This window comes from Crinia signifera, chromosome 7 (genome assembly GCF_055691185.1).
Source record: "Crinia signifera chromosome 7, ASM5569118v1, whole genome shotgun sequence".
Taxonomy (NCBI): Eukaryota; Metazoa; Chordata; class Amphibia; order Anura; family Myobatrachidae; genus Crinia; species Crinia signifera.
Window position 1 is genome coordinate 128,084,758 of NC_139223.1, and position 21,498 is coordinate 128,106,255.

Sequence of the window (21,498 nt, forward strand, 5' to 3'; positions counted from 1 at the left end):
ATGTACTAGATTTAATATTTCTTCCCACATTCAAAACCAATTGTAGTTATCATCAAATGATGTGTGCTGCAGGGAGACATGCATTTCTGGATGTGTTAATAATATATTCGTGGCGAGCGCAGCGAGCCCGCGAGGGGTGGCGGTACGCGTCCTCCGACCTTTTCAATTCCCACTATCCACATCGCTGTGGAGTTGATTTGATATAGTGTGCGAGCCACCGAGCCCGAAGTGTGGTGAGCGCAGCGAGCCCCGTGAGGGGATGCGTAATACGAGCCCGAAGCGTGGCGAGCGCAGCAAGCCCCGCAAGGGGACACGGAATACATGTTAAATAATCCGCGTCCCCTCGCGGGGCTCGCCACGCTATATAACATCAACTCCACGCCGACGTGGATAGTGGGGGTATGAAAAGGTCGGAGCATGCGTACCTCGCTGCGTTAGCTACGCTTCGGGTTGGCGTTGCTCATGGGGTGGCGTTAACAATGGGGGGCATTTGCCATAATAATTAACCATCAGGGTGGGTATACAATGAAAAATCGGGTCTGGGGGGCATTTAACATTGGATCTGATGTAAAATCGGGTCTGAGGTACAATTTAACATTGGGTCCAATGGCAAAATTGGGTCGGTCACATCGCATGCCATTATAATGGCATGCAATGCGACCGATTTTTTAATTGTACAGGAACGTCTTAAAAACCATGAAAATCAGGTCCCATCGGGATCCCATCGCATGCCTTAAGTTAAGGCATGCGATAAAAAAATAGGGCGCCCAGATATTACACAAGTACCCAATGAGTTAGCACAGATCGCCCATACACGTGTGTGTATAGGTGATCGAGCCATCAGGAAGCTCAAGGGGATTTGCCTAGCCTACATTGCTCAGCATGTAGGCTAGGCAGAAATCACACCATGTGTAGGCCCCTTAACCTCCCCTGCCACAGCCTAAACCTAACCTCCCTTCCAGCACCCTAACCTCCCCTCTCCAGCAGCCTAACCATTACCTCCTCTCCCACAGCCTATTCTTAACCTCCCTACTCAAAGCTTAATCTTCTCTTCCATACACCACCGCTGTTGTGGGGGATGGACAAGGCTAGGATTTCTGTCAGAAGACACAGATTTCATACTCGCTTTGCTGTATTTGCCGTGCGTGACCCCATGGGTCAAACATCTGACTGATGTTGTTGCAGATCATCTGATGTTGCATCCTAGAATGCAGATCAGATCACAAATGCATGCAGGAGGCATGACGCCTCCTGTTGCATTATCATGCTAGTGTTATTGCTGCTGCTCCCATGTACGCAGCAGTGATAGTAAGCTCCGTCCACATCTGATTCAGGCTTCTTGCCTCTAATTGAATACCTCCCCACAAATGAAAGTAGAACAGTAATGAAATAAATATCTAAATATAACGGGTGAAATTTACTAAGATGTGAAATACACTTCACAGGTCATGTTGCTATGGGCAACCAATCACATTCTGTCTACTATCTTCTAGAGCAGGGCTGGGCAACACCGGCCCTCCAGATGTTGATGAACTACACATCCCAGCATGCCTTGCATCAGTTTCAGCATGGCCACAAAGCAAAACTAATGCAAAGCATCCTGGGATGTGTAGTTCATTAACATCTGGAGGGCCGGTGTTGCCCAGCCCTGTTCTAGAGGGTGGTAAATAAATAAAAAGTAGCTTCTGATTGGTTACCCATAGCAACATGACCTGTAAAGTGTATTTCAAATCTTAGTAAATTTCACCCAACATTAAATACGTCAACTGTCATGCTTAGCTAGCACACACACACACACACACACTCATCTTAACATTTTTACTTTTAGACTTATTATTTTGGCCTAAAACTGGCATTCAATATACTGTAACAAAACAAATCTGATTTTGTTAAGCTGGGTACACACCTAAAGATTTCTCTGTCCAATCTGTCAGGTGGAAAACAAAAATCTGGTAATGTATGGGAGCTTATGACAATCAGCCATTGAAAATAGACCAAGGTTGTTCGGCCACATTGGTTACATCCTTTTTATATAACAAATTTATCCAAATAATGTTTTTGTCCTTTTCCAGAATCTGAGAGCAAATTGTTGATTGTCCTTTGCTCCCATACATTACCAGTCATTGCCTCTGTCTGCGTTGTTAAGTTTTTACAGTCGGTTTTCTAATGGTCAGTTTTTGGTATAATGTTATATACCGTAAAGCTGGGTACACATTATATGAAACCGCAAAAGATGCGATTCTGCCAACGATTTCCCTGGAGCTCCCAGACAAACTATATAATGCATACACACTATGCAATCTTACAAATGATATTGTTCAGTGGCCATATCCAGGAGTATGCTGTCGTTAACAATATAGTCAGGACTGAGCTGCACGCACAGACGACAGAGGAGGCTGCTACCAACCTGTAGAGAACACATTGCTAATGATATAGGGGGTTATTCAGACCTGATCGCATCCTCGAATAACTGGGCATGCGTAGTTTGTAGCACGCATGCGGGAGGCCATTCACCCAAAAAAGCCAGCATCTTTTCTGATCACTAGCCGTTCACAAGTTTATTACCAGAAGCCAGTGTTTGGGGGTGGTAACTAGACTTTTTCTAGGAGTGTCAGAGAAAAAGCAGGTGTGCCCAAGTGATATCAGGGAGGGTGTGTGACGTTGTCAGCTCCGGCTCCGATCCGCCTGTTTCTATCACACAGGTTAAGTAGGTCCTGGGTTAAACACAGACTGCACACACTGGGAAAATCATTCAATGGCGAGCGATTTATGAATGGATTTGCAGCTATATGCCAATCGGCGTGATTTTCCCAAGCCATTTGCAGCCTTGCACAGAGCAGGATTGCACTCTTGCAGGGCGTTAGCTATCTGATCACAGGGCTGTGCAATTTCGCAGAGCAGCTGCCAGGTCTAAATAACCCTCTTATACCCCTTTCAGACTTCAGTAAACAAAATTACAGAGTGAAGCAGTTCTACCCGGTAATTTCGTGAATAACAATAAATTTCTGTGTGAAAGGGCACACCCGTGTCGTAAATCCAGAGTCTCCGACCCTGGAATTGACCAGGGTCGGGGACACGGGATTTATGACCTGTGTTGACCCTTTCACACAGAAGAAATACCCGTGTTATTCAGAAAAATACCGGGTAGAAATTTTTAACCCGGTAACTTGTTCTTCTGTGTGAAGTGGGGTCAGGCTGCTCCCGGCAAAATGACCTGGCATTTGAAATGCCGTGTATTTGCCGGGATTTTCTGTCTGAAAGGGGTATGTACAATTATCATTAAGGAAGGTCATTATCGTGCATATCATTTATTTTATCATCTAAGACTGACCTCTTAGATTGTAGATCTGGAGACACAACTGTAATTGGTGTGAATATTACACTAATGCGTCTCTGATTCCCACTGTACTCCCGGGTGAGTGACATAGTGTATACACACCGAAAGATATCAGCAGTGTGTATACACTATGTCATTAGAAGCTGGTTGGTTGTTATGAGCAACTTCCCTACTTTATCTCCAAAATTTGATAAACCTCCCCCTCGGTGCCAATCTTATTAACTATTGTGTTGGGAATACAAGATGGTTCTGCTTCTTTCACAATCACTGCCCCGGTGGGTATGAGTTTCAGTCTCGCACATAGTAGCTGGCAGTAATCCTCCACTTGCGCACTGAAGTAGGTTAATTAGTTAATTAAAAGATAACTAGAGCATCACGGAAAACTTTCCCTCTTAGTCGCACAAGAGAACTGAACTTGGGAAATGTATTTATGTGCCGGTTTAACTCTATGTGCAGAAGGCTAACTACTATGGGGATCATTAGACTATTATAGAAGACAATGAAAGGATTTATTTATTTATTACCAGTATTTATATGGCGCACACATATTCCGCAGCACTTTACAGAGAATATTTAAACACACACATCAGTCCCTGCCCAGTGGAGCTAACACTCTATATTCCTACCACATGTACATGCACACACAGACATCCTAGGGTTAATTTTGTTGTCAGCCAATTAACCTACCTGTATATTTTTGGATTGTGGGAGGAGACCTGAGTACCCGAAGGAAACCCACGCAAGTCCGGGGAGAATATACAAACTCCACACAGTTAGGGCCATGGTGGGAATCGAACCCATGACCTCAGTGCTGTGACCATTACACAATCCGTACTGCCCCATATACAGTATACAAAGTTCATATACTGAGATATATATCCATGTAAAGCTATAAATATGTCCAGGTTTGATAGCTAAAAATAGATCAATATATTATTGTAGTAATGTAAGAATAACTTTCCAGAATGCACACTACAGATATAGGGGTCAATTCTGGTTCACATGTATTAAACCGAATTTGGCCCCTGCCCTGACGGTCGGTATTTGCGCATTTCCGGTCATGTGCAAACCCCAACTGCGAATGGCCACAGCGAGTTGCTCACTAACTTCACAGTGGGGAGGAAGGGACGTGGGCGGTGGTGGCGCTGGACCATGGGCACGTTCAGCGTTTCATGGGCATCCCCATGAAAACACTGGGCTTTCCATGGCTACGCAGGCAGGCCGATGCCTGCCGGGAGCTGGCGGCTGACATTACATGACATCAGCCGCCTGCCCTGTCTTCGTCCCGGTGGCTGCAGTCTCAACTGACTTATATTTGCGATGGCAGGGGAAATTAGATGGCCGCCGATCATCAAATGGTTTCTCTTGCTACAGGCACATGCGAGGGGATGTGCCTTCCTAACAAGTCCCCTCGCATGGTTGTGAGGGGATACGGCGGCTGGGTGGCATCGCCGGGAATCAGTAAGCTGCGAGCTTCACCGTTTCCCTACGGGCTCAAGGTAGGTAAGTATCAGTGTGTGTGTGTTTTGTATGTATTAAACTTTTATTTTACAGTGTGTCAGTGTGATTTTGTTAACTATTTTTTGTACTGCAGAACTACAAGTGCCAGCGGGCCCTTTAATGCCCCGCATGCTGGGACTTGTGGTTCTCCAAGTCCCAGCATGCGGGGTAGGCTTGCTGGGACTCATAGTTCGCCAGTATAAAACAATAGTTTTACTTCTTTTTTTACACAAGCCATCAGCCCGATGCCCACCACCCAGGGGCATCGGGGACAGCCCTGGACTATCAGCATGGGCTGGTAAGTCCTGGAGGGGGGGGGGGACCCCTTCATTGGGGGGTCTCCACTTCCCCAGGACCCCTGCCCATGCTGACCAGCCAGGGGGTTAATGCTTTGGCCGTGGGAGCTTATATAATAAGTTTCCCCCGGCTGTGGCATTACCCTGCTGGCTGGTTGTGTCCGGTGCTGGTTCTTAAAATACGGGGGACCCCTAGTCACTTTGTCCCCCGTATTTTGGGAACCAGCGCCGGACCTTGAGCCTGGTGCTGGTTTCATGAAATCAAGGGGACCCCTATTTGTCGGGGACCCTGATTTTATGTCACCAGCACCGGCTCAGTGAGCCCGGGGCTGGTTATGCTCGGGCGGGGGACCCCGCGCTCGGTTTTTTTTTTTTAACTTTGCGCTGTCCTGCAAATGTGCGATTTTCAGACATGAAAATCGCACATTTTCAGGACTAAATAGAGTGCACCACTTCGCCGCAAATCGCCCCTCTTCGCACTTTTCAGCCTCCAATGCGCATCACATTAAATAATCGAATTTTGGCTGAAAAGTGCGAATTAGAAAAAGGCGATTTGCGGCGATGTGGTGCGCGAATAAAACATGCGCATTTAGCGCATCCCATAAAATCTCACCCAAAATAACTAACAAATCTAACTCTCTATACATGTTACATCTGCCCTGCCTGCAGTGCACATGGTTTTGCCCATTTTGAGAACAAATTTGTACTACGATCAGATCTGAATAAGGGTCTATGTGATAAGTCCTTGCACTCCAAATATTGTGGTCATAAACAGAATATCTAGCCTCATCTGAGTCAAATCTCCTCGTGCTCTTTTTATAGCCTTCTCCAGGCATGTCCAAACTGCGGCCCTCCAGCTGTGAAACTACACATCCCAGCATGCCTTGCAATCGTTTTAGCATTCCCTAATAGCAAACTGTGGCAAGGCATGATGGGACTTGTAGTTTTAGAACATCTGGAGGGCCATAGTTTGGACATGCCTGTTCTAGACTATAACCTAGCCTAAAATCTAACCTGAGACAACATTCATCCTTCTCCACATACAGGGGTTATTCTGGGCGGACTCGCAGCCTTGTGAGTCCCCCAGACACTGCCCTGCAAATGCCGGTACGCCCGCCCCTCCCCCTTCTCCCGGCATGCAAATGGATGTTTAACATACTGCCCCATGTTTAACATACTGCCCCATGGCCCCGTCCTCGCAAACCCAGGGGAAGGAACATGCGCAGAAATGTGACTGCACATGCGCAGAAATGTGACTGCACATGCGCAGAAATGTGACTGCACATGCGCATATGCACACCATCGGTCCCCGTGTGAACGAACGGACCTGAATAAGATCCGCAGTACCATGCTTATAACCTTATTGATTACTGTTCTCAAGTGAGACAGCACTCATCCTGCTCCACATATCATGCTTATAAACTTCTGTATAACTCTTCTCACCTGAGGCAGTACTTATCCTACTCCACTTCTCCTGCCTAGGACCTTCTGTATAACTCTTCTCACCTGTGGCAGTACTCATCCTACTCCACTTCTCCTGCCTATGACCTTCTGTATAACTCTTCTCACCTGCGGCAGTACTCATCCTACTCCACTTCTCCTGCCTATGACCTTCTGTATAACTCTTCTCACCTGAGGCAGTACTTATCCTACTCCACTTCTCCTGCCTAGGACCTTCTGTATAACTCTTCTCACCTGCGGCAGTACTTATCCTAATCCACTTCTCCTGCCTAGGACCTTCTGTATAACTCTTCTCACCTGAGGCAGTACTTATCCTACTCCACTTCTCCTGCCTAAGACCTTCTGTATAACTCTTCTCACCTGCGGCAGTACGCATCCTACTCCACTTCTCCTGCCTATGACCTTCTGTATAATGCTTCTCACCTGAGGCAATACTCATCCTACTCCACTTCTCCTGCCTATGACCTTCTGTATAACGCTTCTCACCTGAGGCAGTACTCATCCTACTCCACTTCTCCTGCCTAGGACCTTCTGTATAACTCTTCTCACCTGAGGCAGTACTCATCCTACTCCACTTCTCCTGCCTAGGACCTTCTGTATAACTCTTCTCACCTGCGGCAGTACTTATCCTACTCCACTTCTCCTGCCTATGACCTTCTGTATAACTCTTCTCACCTGCTGCAGTACTTATCCTACTCCACTTCTCCTGCCTATGACCTTCTGTATAACGCTTCTCACCTGAGGCAATACTCATCCTACTCCACTTCTCCTGCCTAGGACCTTCTGTAAACGCTTCTCACCTGAGGCAGTACTTATCCTACTCCACTTCTTCTGCCTATGACCTTCTGTATAACTCTTCTCACCTGAGGCAGTACTTATCCTACTCCACTTCTTCTGCCTATGACCTTCTGTATAACTCTTCTCACCTGCTGCAGTACTTATCCTACTCCACTTCTCCTGCCTATGACCTTCTGTATAACTCTTCTCACCTGAGGCAGTACTTATCCTACTCCACTTCTCCTGCCTATGACCTTCTGTATAACTCTTCTCACCTGAGGCAGTACTTATCCTACTTCACTTCTCCTGCCTATGACCTTCTGTATAACTCTTCACACCTGCGGCAGTACTTATCCTACTCCACTTCTCCAGCCTAGGACCTTCTGTATAACTCTTCACACCTGCGGCAGTACTTATCCTACTCCACTTCTCCTGCCTAGGACCTTCTGTATAACTCTTCTCACCTGAAGCTGCACTCATTATGCTTGACATATTCTGTTTATATCTGAAATAGCAAGCCTGCTTGAAGCTTAATGCTTCGAAAGCTAGTCTGCTAATTGTGATTGCCTCTGTGTTTGTGAATGTGCGAGAGAGAAACATATGTAATTTCACTCACTGCCAACAGATAAACATGTTTCGGGGACACACAAATGGACACTAAATATATGTATAGATGATAATTGTTCTCCTGACCCACATTTCCTTCTTATACCATACCATATAACTTAATCACATCTAGGCAGTGCTCATCATGCTGTGCCTATAACATTCTAGATAACTCTTATAAGGCAACACTAATGCTTCCCATATCGGTTTTATATCTTTCAAGATTACTGTTCTCAGGAAAAACAGTGCCCATCTTGCTCCACAAATCCTGCTAATTACCTTCTAGATATCTTGTCTCACCTGGATCAACACTCACCCTGTTTCTCATATCATGCTTATGGCCTTGTAGATAACTCTTCTCACCTGAGGCAGCACTCATCCTGCTCCATATATTCAATGGGCAGATGTATTAAGCCTGACGAAGAGATAAACTGGAGATAAAGTAGAAGGAGATAATGCACCAGCCAATCAGCTGTGTTTGAAATATGACAGTTAGGAGTTGATTGGCTGGTGCATTATCTCCTTACACTTTATCTCAACTTTATCTCCAGTGTATCTCTTCGCCAGGCTTAATACATCTGCCCCATTGGGCTTATAGTCTTCAAAATAGTTGTTCTCAACTCTTATCTCTCTCTTGAGATATCCAGCTTATAAACTTCAGTGTTCTGGTCTGAAACAGGACTCACTCCTTTCCAGATCTTCTGCTAATAAACTTCTAGATATCTTTTCTCAGTTGACTTTTTATGTATCTCTTTCCACATTACCTGCTTATGAACGGGTTGGGATCGTTTGGTCGAATGCATTATGGTCGAATGTCATTACATCGAATCCATTAGGTCGAATTGCTAAAAGGTCGACATGATTCTATGTCGACATGGGAAAAGGTCGAAAAGATTCTAGGTCGAAAGGTCATTAGTTCGACAGGTCATTAGGTCGACAAGGTCATTAGGTCGACATTGTCTAGGTCGACATTCACAAAGTCGACATGGGGTTTTTCACTGTTTTTTTACCTGAATGTCAACACAGTCGACATGGACACAGTTTAAAGTGCACTGCATCCCCTCGCATCGCTCGCTGCGCTCGCAATGCGTCGGGCACGGTGCCTCGCTACGCTCGGCACACTATTTTATTCTCCCACCACGCCCTAGTGGATGGTAGGGCATGAAATACCGCCTGTCAGCACATGTCGGCTCAAAAAACAGTGAAAAACCCCATGTCGACTTTGTGAATGTCGACCTAGACAATGTCGACCTAATGACCTTGTCGACCTAATGACCTGTCGAACTAATGACCTTTCGACCTAGAATCATTTCGACCTTTTCCCATGTCGACCTAGAATCATGTCGACCTTTTAGCAATTCGACCTAATGGATTCGATGTAATGACATTCGACCATAATGCATTCGACCAAATGACCGCATCCCTTATGAACATATGGATAACTGCTAGTACCTTAGACAGCTCCGTTACTACTTATGAGCTTCTAGATACATCTTATTTGTTTTAACATTCAAAATGGTAAACTATTAGAAAGCTGTCCTCAGCTAAAATAGTTCTCTCTCTCTCTCTCTCTCTCTCTCTCTCTCTCTCTCCCCACATATGGTAATAATACACTTCACTTGAGACAAGACCAATTCCACTATACTTTTTCAGATTATCCATTTCTAGATACTGTACCTGTTTTAAGCTTAAAGCCCCCATATACTATGCGATTTTGGCCCGATTTCACCCGATTCTGGTGGATCGGCCAATACATCGGGAAAAATCAGCCCAAATCGCATGTGTATGACATCCGATCCGCAGTCCCATGTGCATCGGACTGAAGTCGGAGTTTGGACGTGCTGCACATATGAGCTTCGAGTCGGACCCCCTCTTGGTGGAAGGGAACAAGATCACATGAGATACATCACATGCAGAAGGGCCGCATGCGATGTACTGTATCACATGTGATCCTACCGCCCGGTATCTTTAAGGCGGATCAGATGTGACTTGTCCTCTCGGAGAAATCCCATAGTGTATGGGGCCTTTACAGGCCTATTATTCAACTCCATATATTGTGCTTAAAAAATTCTAGATAAATGCTCTCAAATAAAACAACTCTCATCATATTGCCTACAAGGCATGATTGGTAGACATCACCATGACCATAGCATAGTAATGGAACGCCTTGATTGATACAAACTCTCTAAATTTGGGTAGTTATATCTCATATGTAAAGTACTGGTTATCTGTCATTTGAAAGATAACTGATCCCAGTCAAAACATTTTGTCTTGAAAGCACCTGATGGGTGCTTTCAATGTTAAAAAATTTGCCATTTGCTGGCATGCAATGCTATGCGATATTTCATTATACAAGCGCTCCTGTTAATTTAACATGAATATCACATCGCACACCACTAAGTATGGTATGCGATGGGCGCCGTGCTAGGAAACAAGTACCTTTGTATCTTCTAGATACCTACAAAATAAATGCACATCTTTGTCTAAACAAAAAGAGCAAGGGCATCAGGTGGCTCAATATGCCCATTAGTGGCTAGGAATGATCAGTAATCAATTAGAGAATTGGGGATTTTAAACTGCCCAATTTGCCAATCACGACATGTTAAATATTCCCGATTCCCCTACCCGGCCGTTGAGGGATCAGAACATTGCCCCAATACATATGTGTTGCAGGGGGCCATACTGTAACTAAAAACTACAAGAAAATAATGTTATGATTCTTCTTATTACAGGTATGATCAAATAACATGCAGTAAATGATAAGAAATCCCTTGTAGAGATGCATTTTATCCACTCCTGTTCTACCTAGATAAGAGGTGCACATGTCACAGCGAGGGAGCAATGGGAGAAGAAGTTTGCGTGTTTTGTGCATGCTGCTGATTGCGAGGGACCTGCAGCATGCTGGCACTAAGGTACCAGGAGACCTGTGAAGTTTGAAGAGTTATGAGGGGTCACAAGGAAAAAATGTGCATGTGATACAGTATATTTCTTTTCTGCTACTCAACTATAAATATAGCAGATATACTGTATTTGGTCTATTTTTGCCTTGGGTGTTATTAGGTGTAGGCATACTGCATTAATTTCATTAATAGAACCAGTTTAAACAGATTGCCGGGGATAAGAGTATTGCCATCATTAAAGTGATGCTACAGATAGTGTACAGTTTCTGCATATATCGATTACTAGTGTCAGTATATCAGGTAAGAACAGTATGACAGGTGGATATTAGGGTTAACAACCAAAATAGTTTTGTTAAGAGGTTTTGTTCTTTGTATGGATGTGATTGAGAGATGATGGGTGGCTGAGGTGTAAGTGTGCATTGAAGTGATAGATTTGTGTGTGCAGGGGGAAATGTATATTATTGCATAGTATTTGAGCTGTGTTATCCATATTATTCACCGATTTCTGCACAATATGCATTTACTTGGCCTGACAATGCCTGTATATACCCTACCTTAATAAAGCCACGCTTATTCCATCACTGCCAGTCCCCTCCTCTATCCATTCATCCTCCCTCCCCTCTCTCCTCCTCTTACCTGAGAGCGTCTTTTGATCCAACTCTTCTTCATGTCTGAGAACGGCGGTGAAAAGAAGTGAGGACCCCGGGCAAGGCTTGGCTACACTTCGTTGGCTTCCGTTGCAGCCCTTTAAGAGCAGGTTCTGTGCTATCAGAATCCTCAGGATGAAGCCACACGAGGCGGATGTGAGGATCCAGGCAGTCAGGTGGATGGATGTCAAATCTCAGTAACCACTAATTGTATCCCTGCCGCTCCCAAAGCAGGAGCCAAGTCAGGAATACAATGCATTGAGAGCCAGGGGGAGGGATGGGGGATGGAGAGAGAAGGGGAGGGTACACAGATGGGAGCGTGCAAGGGAGGAGAGATTGAAAGAAGTGCATGGCTTAGGTTTGTGAGCAAATGCTGCCTTTCACTGGAGCACTGACAAGCATTTCCGAGAGGCTATGACAAAAACCTGAACTTTAGTATTCAGGTCTCTTTGTGATGTCCATACCCAGTGCATGGAGTGCTGCTGACACAAGAGAGAAGACAGAGAGACAGTGCTAACATCATCAGGGTCTTAAGACCCAGTATGTCATGTATCGCATGGTAGCAATGATAAGGTTACCATCACGTTTTAGTTATTGTGTTTTTGGTATTTTACATTGTTTTGCAATACTGATAGAGTCAAGTAGCATATAGACAGATGGAACATCAGTATGTACTGTGCGTGTAAATGGACACAACAGAACAGTAATAACAGTGTATTATCAAATAACACATTGAGGAAAAATCTGTCTATGGCTGCATATCCTCTGTTTTTTTTTTTTATTATATAAATGGGTTTAAAACAAGAGATTACAATAAAAAACACTGTACTCAGTCAATCTATAGCCATTGATGTTTCACTAACATTGCAATAGCATTTTTTTTTAATTTAATTTGCCCATTTCTATGTTTCCTGCTTTTAAACCATAAAGTGATATCAGAATGCTAATGGAAATGATAATGGAATATCCCTTTTCTCTACAATGTAGATCAGTGGTATTAAATGTTTGGTACCCATTTAATACCAATGCTAGAGAAAATGCAGTGAACATCAAGATGTAGCCTCGGATGTGGTGATTGGTCTGATCGTGTTTGTTTGGCACACCAAATTTGCACACGCAGCCCGGAATCGCCACGCTGCAATATTTCTGGTCATTTTCTATGAGCCATGGGAGAGAATTAGACGCATGCGCACGGCTTCGAGATCGCGCCAATAGCCACGGGAGTTGCACGTGCATGAGCATGTAATAAAACTAAGAGCTGTAATAAAACTAAGGGCCTAATTCAGCATGGATCGCTTATTAGAGAATTTGCAGTGTGGCCGATTATGGAACGACATTCGTATTGCGCATGTGCATACACATATTGCGAATAAATATCCGTATGCATAGCAATCACAATTTGATTGACAGGAAGCCAGCATTTAGGGGTGGAAACGTGGCATTTTCTGAATGTGTGTGAAAACGCAGGCATGCCAAGCCATGTTTGGGTGGTTCTCTGACACTTCCAGCCTGTTTCTTTAGCAGATTAGTGTAAGCCTTATGGTCCATACACACTAGGCAACTTTGGCCATCGTGTATGGGGGAAATGCTACTCAGTGCATACACACTCAGCGGCTTTCCCCCTGCCCGGCGCCGTCAGCGGGGGGAAGCCGCCCACAAAGCCGGCGATGATGTGGGCGTGCACATCACCACTGACAGCTCATTGCTGGGCAGTACACACTGGGCGGCTTTCATGCTGAAAGCCGCTGAAATGAGAAAACTGAGCGGCTTTCTGGTTAAAGTCGCCCAGTGTATATGGGCCTTTAGACTTAGATGGAAAAAACTCTTTGTGATTTAGTTTTTTGTGAATGGATCTGTGAATGCATCACCTCTCTGGTGTCTTACATCTGCACGTGCCTGTATGGGAAGCAGGCGGGCAGCTGACATCTGCTGACATCAGCTGCCCGCACCCTGCACCCACTTCAATGCCGCATTAGCATGGGAACGCTCCCCTGTGCGGACGTGCTGGGGAGCGAAGCGCCTAGAATCAGGGCCTATAGGCGATGCATTCGCAATCTTGCAATAAGAGTTTATTCTTTCTTTCTGGGCAGCGACTTTTTGATCGCAGGCAACTGCTTTTCTCTAATTAGAGATCCATGCTGAATTAGGCCCTATATTAATATCAATGCACGTACCTGCAAAGGCTGTGCCCTATCCGGGGGTATGTGTGACAGCTGTCACATACACACTAATTAGCTCTCTTAGGGGGTTATTCTAGTTCACTCTTTCTGACAAAATCCTTCTTAGATGGACAAAACCATGTGCACTGCAGGGGGGCAGATGTAAAATGTGCAGAGAGAATTAGATTTGGGTGAGTTATTTTGTTTCTGTGCAGGGTAAATAAGGACTGCTTTATTTTTACACTGCAATATAGATCTCACTTTGAAGTAAAACCCCACCCAAATCTAATTCTCTCTGCACAAGTAACATCTGCCCCCCTGCAGTGCACATGGTTTTGTCCATCTAAGAAGGATTTTGTCAGAAAGAATGAACTAGAATAAGGCCCTTAGTATTAAAACCCATGGTAGTAAGTATAATTCCATGTACGTTAGGGATGCCACCAGTATGATGCCCTGTAGGGCATACAGTCGCTGGGTCGACATACATTAGGTCAACAGGGCTTATAGGTCAACACATGAAATAGGTTGACAGGGTCTAAATGTCGATACAACTCTCTTACCGATGTTCTGTACAAAAAAAGTGAAAAACTCAGGTCGACCTTCCCAATGTCCACCTAATACTCGTGTCAACCTTCCGACCCTGTTCACCTTAGGCCTGTCGACCATATGACCCATACTCCCCAGTAGTGTTGTAATTGTAGCGGGTTTATTTACTAAAGGTTTTTCTATTTATAAATAATGCCAAAATGATTGGCAGATCCCTATTGTTATCACCCTCAGCTAGTTTAGTAATGTTGCACTTGGATATGACACCGGCCATCTCTACATTGGATACAGTTTTTCCAATGATCAGTTCTGAGTCTAGTTCCGATGCTTTTAGCTGCATTATATACATAAAAAATTATAGGGAAAAATATACAGTTACATCAGTGTATATGTAGAAGTGAATCTAGGGCCTGATTCCAGGGTGGGCACTATTTGCAGCATCTTTGTATGCTAATGCCACAGGATGTGTCTGGAGAAAAAAATATGCCTCCTGCCGGCAATGCAAATCTGTGTGCTGCGAAGGTTGCAGCTATCAAGCCCCCTGCTAGGGCCAGGAAATCTCCATTGGGAAACTCGGAACCTGTCTTGGCAACCCTATAAAATGGGGGTGACACACCCCTATTTAGTACAACTGTCCACATTGTCACCCCTGTCCCAACCCAAAACATCAGTCGCACGGACACACACTACATACAGTTTTGCACACAGACATCTCCACAGGCATCTGTGTATGAGGAGATCTCTCAACATCGAAGTTGTACACAAACCATCTCTGAATCAGGCCCTTAGTGTGGTAAATGTGAATATACCATGCTACCATTTACCTAGTTTGAGGCATGTACTCATAATTATTGCTGTCTAATGGCCCCCATACACTATGTGACTTCTTCAAGGGGAAGAGTTGCATCCAATTCCCCTGTGAGCGGCCCGGCATCTTCCCGAAAGGCTCACATGCAAATTTAGCATACGATTATCGCATGCGATTTATAACCTGTAAAGAGTCTTGGGAAGCTGCAGCTGTGAGGGGCAGGAGTATTAAAAAAAAACCTTAACAAATGAATGCACAGCATCAGCGGCCGCCCATTCTTTTGTAAGTTTTTTTTTTTTAAATCTCCTTCCCCCTGCCCACTGCCCAATGATTGGAGGTCAGACCTGTAGATAGGTATGTGCCAGCGGTGCACACATCTACAGACAGAATCGCTATACATTGTGGGATGCTAAAACCAAAGACAATTCTGATTTTTCTTATCTTGTTTTGCAGTTCCGACCTCCGAATCCGACCTGATGCACCCCAGTCAGCGCATTGGATCGGATGTCATACACATGCAATTTGGGATTATTTTATCCGTGAAATCTGGCCCAAATTGCATAGGCATAGGCACTGTGACTTAGTACACACATTTATTTATTTTATATATTACCATATATAGTGTACACATAGGTCCATCTTCTGGTTGACTCACGAAGCTGGCAGCTCACGGGCACACCTCGCCACCCTGCCGAATCACCAGCGCCCCCCAAACATGCGAGGGGATGTGTCATGAAGAAACATCAGCCCTTGCCCCAGTGGAGCTTACAATCTGTATTCCCTACCACATGAGTCCAGAATACGTGCAGTCAGATACAGTGCAGTGCTTTTTCCATTGTTCACGTACCACAACTACACTGCACATGTACAGTGAATGATGAGCAATTCTGATCACTGAGAACTTATTCACTAAGTAATACCGTGTTCTCACTGCTAATGAGAAATACACGGCTTTTCCCCGGCATTGAAATGCCGGGGACTGCCGCGCTGGACCCCCGTTCTCACTGCAAGGCAAATTCCCGGGTGAAGAAGTTCTACCCGTGAATTTGCCTTTTAACACGGGCTTTTCGGCAGTGTGAACGGGTCAACCCGTGTCTGCATACCCAGATCTCAGACACGGGTAAAAAGAAGAGTTTTACCCATGTCTGAGATTCGGGTATGGGACCCGTTCACACTGCCAAAAATCCCGTGTTAAAAGGAAAATTCCCGGGTCTACATGTTAGACCCGGGAATTTGGCTGCAGTGAGAACGGGGTATAAGTGACAAGTAGTTTTGGGGGGAGGTAATGGGGGTACTGTAGCTATAAAATGTAAGCCCATCATGACGTTTCTCTGGGGTTTTCATATTCATACACGGCAGATCTGTTTGCAGTTGGAGAGGCCCCGGCACCTTATGAGAGCTGCATAGTCTACTCTAATGCATATTGTTGCTCCAAGATGCGATGATTTGATTGATGTACATCCAGTGTTTCCACTTATGTACATGAGCAGCGGGTTGGGATCATTGGGTCTACAGCATGATGGTCGACAGTCATTAGGTCGACATGGGAAAATGTTGACATGGGTCTAGGTTGACATGGGAAAAAGGATGCCATGGTTATAGGTCGAAAGGTCATTAGTTCGACAGGTCGTTAGTTCGATAGGTCATTAGTTCGACAATGTGTAGGTCGACAGTCAAAAGGTCGACATAGGGTTTTTCACAATGTTTTTACCTGAATGTCAACACAGTCGACATGGACACTGTTTAACGTGCACCGCATCCCCTCGCATCGCTCGCTATTTTATTCTCCCACCACGCCCTAGTGGATGGTAAGGCATGAAATACCGCCTGTCGGCACATGTCGGCTAAAATAAAGTGAAAAACCCCATGTTGACCTTTTGACTGCCGACCTAGACACTGTCTAACTAATGACCTGTCGACCTAGAACCATGTCGACCTAATGGTGTCGACCTAATGACTGTCGACCATCATACTGTAGACCAAATTACTGCATCCCCTGTAAAGAAAGTACTGCTCATGCAACTCCATGCACCTCAGCATCAGCCCCTCAATCACATGTCCACTGGCGACCAGAAATGGGTAACTGCATGGTAAGGGGGCATATGAATGTTTAGTGAGGGCTGATCTCTTGTACCAATGTAATTGCGGCAGACACAAAGGTCTGGGGCCACAACAACACTCGGGCATTTACTGTTCACAAGTGTGAATATTGTAATCAGCACCACAGAACCAGCTTTGCTGCACTTGTATCTATCGTGGGGCACAGACAGGGCTGGCTCTACCATTAGGCAGCTTTAGGCAGCTGCCTAGGGTGCTGGGATTTGGGGGGCTCCACGAGTCTGCCTATCAAAAAATCAAGGATGTCTATGAGGATCTTTGTTGTACTTAATGCAGGTGGCGGCTGTGGAACCTCTAACACCTCACCTTTATTGTTTCCCTTGAATATACTTCCCTACTTTGCTGCCCCCTCCTCCTGGCACTCTGCCATGGGCTTCAAAGGGATGCCTCCAGGGAAAGCAGGGGATTTTCCCACCTTCCTGGGGGGCTGGGAGGACCACCCAATTATTGGGAGCCTCCCTGCCATTCCAGAATTAAGGGATTAGAAAGTAGGTATTGGTGGCAGTATGGGGGCAGTGGGTTTAAGTTTTGCCTAGGATGCTGAGAAGCCTTACACCAGCCCTGGGCACAGGGATTCACCCTATTTCTATACAAAGACATAAAGTCTCATCTGTGGAACTGTGCGATCTCCTCATGACACCACCTTACACCCTGCTGACACTGGAATTTCTTTATTCTTATCTATCACACACAGCTGTCAATACAGAAATTGATTTCCCGTCTGCCGCTAAGAGAGTTTACGTCTCCTGGGTGTTAAGTGAATGTACCCAGCAAGACTCTTGCTGTCTGGACATTAATTAGCACCTATATCAGCTCTGCCCCATCTCTCATGTTGGAAGTTTCCCTCAGCGAGACTTGCTGCAATTAAGCCCCATCCCCATTCCTGAAAATGCTGCGATTCGCGGTTCTTCGTAGAGGGGGTGGTACTAAATGATAAGATTTGTATAATTCTCGCCCTGCCCCCTCTTCGGAGAGCCATGAGTGCCAGTATTTGACTGGCAGATGGAGGGACTGCGGGGGCTCGCTAAATGTGGGAGTCTTGCCCAGCCTTCCTGGCTATTCCGTGAGGGTAGGTAAGTATGGTGCAGTATAGGTCCACGAATGACCAAAATACTACAATCAAGCCCATAATCACTAAGACCATTTATTATTTGATTGGACAGTTGAGAGTGACCTTAAGGGCCCCATACATCAGCAATTAATTGTGACAATTTTCAGATATGGAGATGATTGCCACAATTAATTTTAGATGTGTGGGCTCCCCCTTTTGGCAATCCCAATCAAAATCGCCAATCGATTGCTTAATCAGGTTTTTAAACATGTTTAATAATCTGGTATTATCTGCAGATCTTTTTTATATGTGTGGGCATTCCCAATTCGTCTTCTTCATCTATTTACATTATGAACAGCAATCGATTGGGCAATTTCCAGATATGAAGATGCAATCTTTAGATGGAAAAATCTGCCGATCACTGAAATAAATCTGTAATGTGTGGGCAAAGTCAGATAGATTGTAAAATCCATTTATCTGGCCAAAACATCCCTGTATCTGGAAATCCATAAATTGTGATTGCTGATGTATGGGGCCCATTACTTTATGATACAGCGTAAGCAATGCAAGCAATACAAGGCATCCCACACAGTATGTTCAACAGCCCAGGGTGGTCCAAATTATTCACTGCCTTAATTTAACTGGGTTATTAACAACCTGACCATTAAATTCACTTTGGGCTACATTGTATATATGTAGCAAAACTGCATCTGATTCCTTCTAACTGCATAAAGTTTGAACTTTCAGTGCACCACACTCTGGCTTTATAATTATCCCTAATGTACTGCATCGTCAAGGGCACTGCATCTATTGACACAACTAGATCAGATAATGTCATACAGTATATCAGCAGCATTAATATTTAACACTGAAATGCAGTCATTCACTGATTTATTTGTAATTAGTATACTGCGCCTTCCTTTCAGGAGAGAGCAGAAAGGACATACAAAGCACACACACACACACACACACACACACACTGTCCCGCCAGTCGAATCTATTTATACATTCACCGTCCATGCACACATTCCCCACAGGCATGCTCCTGACAAGCTCCATACTAACCTTGTAGACTACACGTTCAGCACACACTGCCTTCCATCATTATGGACCGACCCACCAGTGACACTGGGCAGTCTCCAGATGGGGTGCAACAAGATGGCTTCCGATACCCTTCCTACTTGGAAAAAGTGCTTTTGTACCAAAATGATTGTAGACATATTTGGAAAGGATCTGTGCCATGCATAGATACCAGTCATGTAGGCAATATTTGGCAGAATATGAGCACCCCAATAAAATGGGGACATTGGAATTGTGCTATTGATCCAACTTTGATAATAAAAAGTTTTCAGAGCTTAACTCGATAGATAAGGCATTCTCATTTAGATTAGTTCAAATGGTTACATATCCGCAGTAACACAGCTGTCTGTTGAAGCAGCTGTTCCTATTGGAGGCCATTGGTAAACAGCCCTAAAACATGGAGTGGTGTAAAGAGAAGGGACAGTAGTTTTCATGGGCTGTATGTCTAGTTTAAAAATAGTCCCTTTTGGGTTTGAAACTAAAAGGCTTGTAATAGATGAAATGAACCATGTTAAGAACAGGGATGTCCTACTGTAGTTAGCGCTGCTCCTTTTCAACTATGTGGTCAGGAGTGTGAGTCCTATGCCCCGCCCCCATCTGTGTGGAGCTTGTATGTTCTTCCCTTAATAATGTCGATTTACAGGCAATAAAACCAATCCATTGTAACAGGGGATGATATTATCTCTGCAGTGCTGCATCAATTAAGCAACAGTAACAGTATTAAGATGGAAGTGGTTCTGTGACAAGAAAATTACTAACAGTTTTGACACAGACCTGTCCTCTTCATAGGTGGTTCAGTGGAATGTCAGCATGTTAAAGACTTTACTGACAGACAATACTGTAAATGGTAGAAGAAATATTGTAAGTGGTATCTAACAAGAAGATGCTAGAACTAGGAGGCAGCAATAGACAGGGAATGATTAAATAGTATTACATTACCACAGTAGCTGAATGACCTCACAGTTTATTCTTTCAGGCTGCACTAAGGCTGCAGTAAAGCAACTTGCAACTTCCTATCTGTAATGTCTGTGACTGTTACATACCTCCAACTGTCTTGATTACAGCGGGACAGTGCCGTTATATGGAGCAAACTTGCCTACTTTTTATCTCCTCTCCAGGAGAAGCCCTGAAAGGTGACCAGATGGAACGGAGGGGCGGAAGTTGGGCTGACGTCACCAAGCCATTTAACCAAGGCCCTGCCTGTTTAGCACTTAGCTCTGCCCCCTTTTGGGCCCAGACTCAACTTCGGTGCGGCAGGTCCCACACTGGGGATTAGCAAAGTTGGGAGGTATGCTTTTACACACACAGGATAAAACACACGCAAAGTGTTGTAATGCACAGACACGCACACTGATATACAAACACATGCATACAACACTCTTGCCCCTTCCATGCCAATACAAATGTGGTGGGTACAATATACAGTATAGCTGGTAATTGACAACTACGTGTCTGATTCTAAAGCTGGCTATACACTTATGCGATTTTTCCCAAGGATCAGGCCGAGAGATCTTTTGAAACCATGCAAATTGCATTTGTTTTAGATCCACTCTGATCCGATATATGGTCCCTTGCGCATCGGATCAGAGCCCTTAGATCGCAAGTGCTGCACGTAGGATCTGTTTGATCGCATAGCACTTGCTGGGATCGCATTTGATATGTATCGCATGCAAAAGGACTGCATGCAATATATTGTATATAATTCTGCCGCCCAGAGAGCTCCCAGGTGGTTCAAGGGGGATCGGCTGCGACTTCTAACCTTGTTTCTTTGCCATATACATGCTTTGGAAGATTAGGTAACTCTGACTACACGCCCACATCACTGCCACAAAATGGTTCTCTTACTTGCACACACAACTAACTACCCAACTGACAAGAGCCTGTTTTACCCATGCAGACACTTTATCAGTGTGCATACGTCTGCTGTTGCACATGCACAAATAATTACTAGGTGAATTGTCTTTTTGACTTGTGTGCCAGTTATAGCTTACAGTGAGGGAGGGGGGGGGGGGTTGCCCTGATGATGTGACTTGTAGTATTTATCAGGCTACAATCACTTTTGCTGAATGATGGGGATAGTGTCCAGGATGGTGGGTTTTCCAACAGGAAGGACACCAAGTGAATTTGCGGTCATATTGTAGGAGTACGGGTCCAATGCATGATTTTTTCCCAGTTGAACAATTATCGGCCATCTGCACATGTATCTAATGCC

At 44.8% G+C, this 21,498-nt stretch overlaps 1 protein-coding gene across 2 annotated transcripts in view; it reads right to left on the minus strand.

Annotated features, from left to right (window-relative positions):
- SPEG (striated muscle enriched protein kinase) overlaps positions 1-11,910 on the minus strand; it is a 187,105-nt gene extending 175,195 nt beyond the window's left edge. For both annotated transcript variants that reach the window (XM_083153761.1, XM_083153760.1), the window contains exon 1: positions 11,514-11,910. In XM_083153761.1, the coding sequence (XP_083009887.1) occupies positions 11,514-11,546 (33 nt within the window). In that variant the 5' untranslated portion in view covers positions 11,547-11,910. The remainder of the gene's footprint in view (positions 1-11,513) is intronic.
- Positions 11,911-21,498: the final 9,588 nt, after the last annotated feature.